Source organism: Triticum urartu, chromosome 7 (genome assembly GCF_003073215.2).
Source record: "Triticum urartu cultivar G1812 chromosome 7, Tu2.1, whole genome shotgun sequence".
Classification (NCBI taxonomy): Eukaryota; Viridiplantae; Streptophyta; class Magnoliopsida; order Poales; family Poaceae; genus Triticum; species Triticum urartu.
This window is the reverse complement of record NC_053028.1, coordinates 603095842-603101208: the sequence shown is the minus strand read 5'-3', so window position 1 is coordinate 603101208 and position 5367 is coordinate 603095842. Positions and strand designations below refer to the sequence as shown.

General features: G+C 49.9%; 1 protein-coding gene across 1 annotated transcript; it reads right to left on the bottom strand.

The window, feature by feature from the left end:
* Window positions 1-2404: 2404 nt before the first annotated feature.
* LOC125522615 (putative UDP-rhamnose:rhamnosyltransferase 1) lies at window positions 2405-4088 on the bottom strand. The gene has a single exon (XM_048687660.1). It carries the CDS (start codon window positions 3976-3978, stop codon window positions 2719-2721), a length of 1260 nt encoding a protein of 419 aa, XP_048543617.1. The 5' UTR covers window positions 3979-4088; the 3' UTR covers window positions 2405-2718.
* Between the last annotated feature and the right edge of the window lie 1279 nt (window positions 4089-5367).

Genomic DNA, 5367 nt, shown 5'->3' with positions numbered 1-5367 from the left:
TAAGTACACTTCACAGAAGACTTGGAAGTGGCATATATTGGACACCGAGTTGGGTCCAATATCTTGAGGGTGGAGTTGAAAGCTGGCAAGCACATCCCGGAAAAACTTCGATCCGGGCGGTTTGAAGCCACGGCCTATGTGATCAACAAATACCACTACTTCACATTGCTTGGGAGTAGGAGGGTTCTCCGGTCCAGGAACTCGCCATCGGATCTCATTCTTTTTGGGTAAAGTGTCAATTTTGACCATTCCATTAAGTTGCTCCTCGGTAACCCGGGAGGGAGCCCAGTTACATGAATAAAATTGCTTGGCCATTGCAAGCAAAAAGCTGAAAAGAAATGCCGGTTTACAATTCATTCATGGTAAGGCATAAGGTTCAACAGGATAAAGAAGTCCAAATATGTGAAATTGGTAAACTGGAGGATGATACAATTATGAATGACAAGGCAATAGGTGGAAAAAGAGATATACACATATTATTAAACCAGAGTATGATGACGGACACAAAGGAGTTGCCAGTTTACAAGGGGACTAATGGTATGTGATAGATTGCTTTATACAAAGGTAAACCGCCTATGTAATGAAGAAGATACAGATCTAAGGCAAGAACGACTAAGTAAGGTAAAACAGGTTTCACAAGATTACTTGGAAATTTTAGATCTACCGTAAGACAAGAGAAGCAAAAAGATTTAGACCTAAAAAGGTTGGTCCCGAAGCAATTCACAAAGGTCCAGATCAGTTTTTATGCGTATAAGGGTTTGTTGTGATAGCAAAAGATAAGGAACGCTATAGCTACTACACGAAATACATCAGGCTTGAGGGTTCTTCCATGGACTAAGGAGGAACAAGGAAGAACAGTTGCCGGAGCTTCGATGAACATTCATGAACACTGAAACCCTAAGTAGATCTATAGAGGAGGAAAGGGAAGATCTTACAGCGGCTGTTGAAGCAAGCGGAGTTACGCCGCGGCTATCTGGTGCAACCAGGTCGATGTAGCGGACGACGGAGATGCAGAGGCGGAGCTCGGCGACGGTGGCGGTGCTCGGGTGCAGAGGCGTCGCGAGGAGGGAGAAGAAGCGAAGAGACGGAGGGGAAAAAGGAAATGACCCGTTGCCCTATTTATAAGGTAAAGGGGGAGGTAACAGGCGCGAGAATCGAGGGGCCGGAATATTGGATACCTAACAGGAGCGGTTGCCTCGATCGTCGAAGGTTCATTAACTAAAGGTGAGATATATCATTTTTAAATAACAAGGTGACATCACGGCGATTTATCATGATCCTGGAGTATGACGTCACGGCGGTTTACAAGATCAAGGCGAAGATGCAAAGGAGGAATTTTTCTAAGTGTTGAAGATTGACATGAACAAGTTCAAACCAATCTGGGTCCTAATGTTGGGGATATTACTACTGGACGTAAACCGACCAGGAGTAGCCGGGTTAACTCTATGAAGATGGAAGCCATTAAGACGTGAGGATGGTGGCGTTTTACAAAGGCCCAAGGCCCAAAGGCGGGTTAAGGCCTGTAGATGTAAACCGACTCTTTCATGTCACTTGTATTGTAAGTTAGAAGGAATAGAGACCGAGCCGGACACATTTATGATCCGGCCTCGGGACTCTGTAAACCGGCAGGCGTCAACCTATGTATATAAAGGGACGACCCGGCAGCGGTTTAGGGACAACACACAACAACTCGAGAGCCAGGCAAAGCGGATTCGCTCCCTGGTCATCCAAACCCTAGCAATACCAAAACAACTAGACGTAGGCTTTTACCTTCATCGAAGGGGCCGAACTAGTATATAACCCGCGTGTCCCTTGTCCGGTTTAACCCCTTTAAGCTAACCTGTAGCGATGTCTCCACGACTAAGTCATTTCACGAGGACATCTGCCGTGACAAACCCACGACAATGACCTAAGCAAAATGCCATTTTTTTCAGCAGTGACCTACTGCAAAAAACGGAGGAATGAGATGCTCACCTGGGTTGGAGCCGAGGGTCCTCGTCGCCTACTGTCTACTCCGTCGTCGTCGCCTGTTGTCGTCTTTGTTGCCGTCGCCGAAACCCTAGTGTTGGGAATACGAATCTCACCACGTATAAAAAAAAATCCAAATGGACCATTTCACTTGACATTGAGAGGGGGGCACAGATGTGTACCTAAGGACACCAGAGATCGCCGAATTGGTTGGCGACCACCATCGGCAAAAAAAGGATCAAGAGTAGGGCGGAGACTTTGAAGGGGAATGAGTGGAGTGGGTGAGTGGGGCGAGGGGGCCGTGGCCCCTTTGGTTTTGCCCGGGAAGCGTCCGACGCAATGTTGGGCTAGGCCAAATAGGCCAGTATCGAAAAATAATAAAAAGATGAAAAAAAATAAAAGACACAAAAATCACTTTAATAACTAAATATTGACATGAATGATCAAATGAAAATCATAGGATAACGATACGGTGATACAGTACATTCTATTTCGTTGTTATATGACCCGACGATAGTACTTTTCTTGAATAGGGGCTAGTTGTTTTTGACGATTCTCCCAAAATCACCCTCCTCCTCAGCTTCTTCCAGAATCGTCATTCATATTTTTTTTATAATTCTAACTAATTAGATTTTAACTAGATAGGATTATAAAATATATATGAAGTGGCTATTCTGAGAGAAGCTGAGGAGGAGGCGATTCTGTTGGCCCTAGGCCTGTCACAAAAGAACGCGCCGGGCCATGCCGACACTATTCCTTGTAAAATCGTAGTTGCTGAAGGAAGTCATCGATGCACTGCTCATGGCTTGCAGTGTCGCCGACAACCTGTTGCAACTTCCCAGCATTGGTCGCGAAGGCACATCTACCTTCCTCCTCCACCATGACGGCCCGGACCGCCGACGCGACGCCTTCCCGGTCAAAAGACGACCCATCCTCTCCCTTCCTTGGCACCGGCAGTCCAACCTTTCTCCCCTCCATGAGCCGAGCAATCGGCCCTTGGTCCCCAAAGAATGGCAGCATGACAAGGGGACATCCATACTGCATCCCCTCGATGACCGAGCTCCACCCGCAGTGCGTCAGGAACGCGCCGACGGAGTCGTGCGCCAGCACCCTGGTCTGCTGGACCATCCCCATCGCCACGAGCCCGCGGTGCTTGGTGCGGTCCTGGAAGCCCGGAGGAAGGACGGCGTCGTCCGGGACGCCGCTGGGCTTCCTCAGGGCCCAGAGGAACGCCGTCCCGGCGAGCTCCAGGCCGATGGCCAGCTCGTGCACCAGCTCCTTGCTCAGCGGCGCTTCGCTTCCCAGCGCGACGTAGAGGACGGATTTCGGCGGCTGTCGGTCGAGCCATGAGACGAGCGCGTCGCCTTCGGTGGACCTCAGAGGCGGCGGCAGCAGGCCGAGAGGGGCGAACGGCTTGCCGAAGATGGCCGGCAGGAGAGGCACGCCGTCGGGGTCGAACTCCACGCAGCACCGCTTGGCCACCATCTTGCAGCTTTGGTGGGTTAACAAGAAGCGCTGCGCTAGCGACGCCCCTACCTCCGGGTCAACGGCCGTCGACACGCGCGGCACGCCCCATAGGGCGCTCGATGAGGAGGAGAAGATGGGGAACATCACGGACGGCACGCCCCGGCGGGCGGCGGCGGCGGCGGCTAGGTAGTGGAAGGTGTCGACGATGACCCAGTCCGGCTTCTTGCCGTCGTCTAGAAAGGCGCCGAACGGCCCGGCGAGGCCGTCGGCGGCCTTCTGCAGGAGCTCGGCCTTGCCGGGCGGGAGGTCGCTGGTGGCTTCCGCTCCCTCGGGGAGGCCGTCCACGTGGGGGAGCGGCAGGGCCACCAGGTGGACGTCCACGACGGCCGGGAGGCGGCTGATATTGCGCGGCGTTGAGACGAAGGAGACGCGGTGACCGCGGGCCGCCAGGCGCTCCGCAAGCTCGAGGAAGGGGGTCATGTGACCGAACGCAAGCCACGGGAAGAGGACGATGTGCATCGGCGACGACTCGGCGGCGTCCATCCTGGTCCTGCGTTAACGTCCACCACTGTACATCCGTGCTGCCGGCTGCGGCTAAATAAAGGGAGACGAGAGTCGATCCTGCCATCCTGGTCATCGTGGAGCCGCCTGCACCCGCGCACGGCACCTACTAAAAATGGTTTTGTTGCTGGTTGATTTTTGAGATAGCGAACCGCTCATGCTAAGCCGTTGGGTTTTGTTGGTGTATTAATCTATAAGGTCCAACGGACTGAATAGATAAATTGAAAGGGTGAGGTTAGATGACATAACATATAAAAAGAAAGAAATAAAAAAAATTATTATTTTTACATGGATCTTCATATAAGATCTGACGAATATAGCATCGACTGAGATGTTGTTAAGTCTCAGTTGACTGAGATTTAGGGGCTGTTTGGTTCCCAGCCACATATTGCCACACTTTGGCATACCTCACATTAGGCAAGTTTGCTCAAGTTAGATGGGTGTTTGGTTCTGGCCACACTAAGCCAAGATTTTTTTTATGAGCAGTGAACCTCACATGTCATAGACACAAAAAGTGTGGCAAGATTTCCTTAGGCAAGCCAAAGTGTGGCTAACAATTTAAGCAACTCAAGTTAGGCAAGTGTGGCAACATAATGCAAACATAGTCACAATCCAAACAGCCCCTTAGCAATGCTGAAACTGAAAAGTAAAGATAACGTTGAGGAGAGGGGCCGCGCACCAACATATGTTACCCTAATCTCAACTAATGCGCCCTGATTCGACGGGTGACCCTAACCAACTATGGTTTTGGTCCCCTGTCGCCAGAGCACACATATTAGATGGGGGGAAGAGCCGACACCTACGATTTAACTAGTTCATGTATGGTTTACTCATGCTTCCCACATCTCCCTAAAACCCTAACCGATCTGGTGGAGCGCTGCACGATGGGAAGATCATCTCCAAGCTCGTCCCCTGTTCCAGGATAGTATCGGTGGTGCCCAGAGGGACGTTGTTACCCGCTGCGATTGTCTACCCTGAGCCTGCATCACACCTGCATCAAGCAGGCATGACACTTTGGATTGGCTACACCTATGGCTGCTTCCATTGGTGGTACAATCATAATGTACCTCTCTGTTCATTATGTTTTAGGTGATCTAATTATTATTAGGCTTAGGATCTAATCACGTCAATTCCAATGGGTTATTTCTAACAATGGTATCTTGAGCTAATTAAGCCTAGATTAGATCCCTAAAGATTATTTGTTCAAGGTGTTGATCTTGATTATGTGCTAATGGTTAAAGTATTAAGTCTAATGGTTCATGATTATGGTTAAGTTGCCCTCTATTAAAGTAAATGTTTAATGTCTAGGGTTAAGAGGTTTCAGTAAGGTGTAAATTGCTACTGGATTAGTGCTAGTTAGAGATTTATGAT

Bases quoted from the DNA above. Each gene is read 5' to 3' on its own strand.
- LOC125522615 (XM_048687660.1), bottom strand. From the start codon at position 3,978: ATGGACGCCGCCGAGTCGTCGCCGATGCACATCGTCCTCTTCCCGTGG.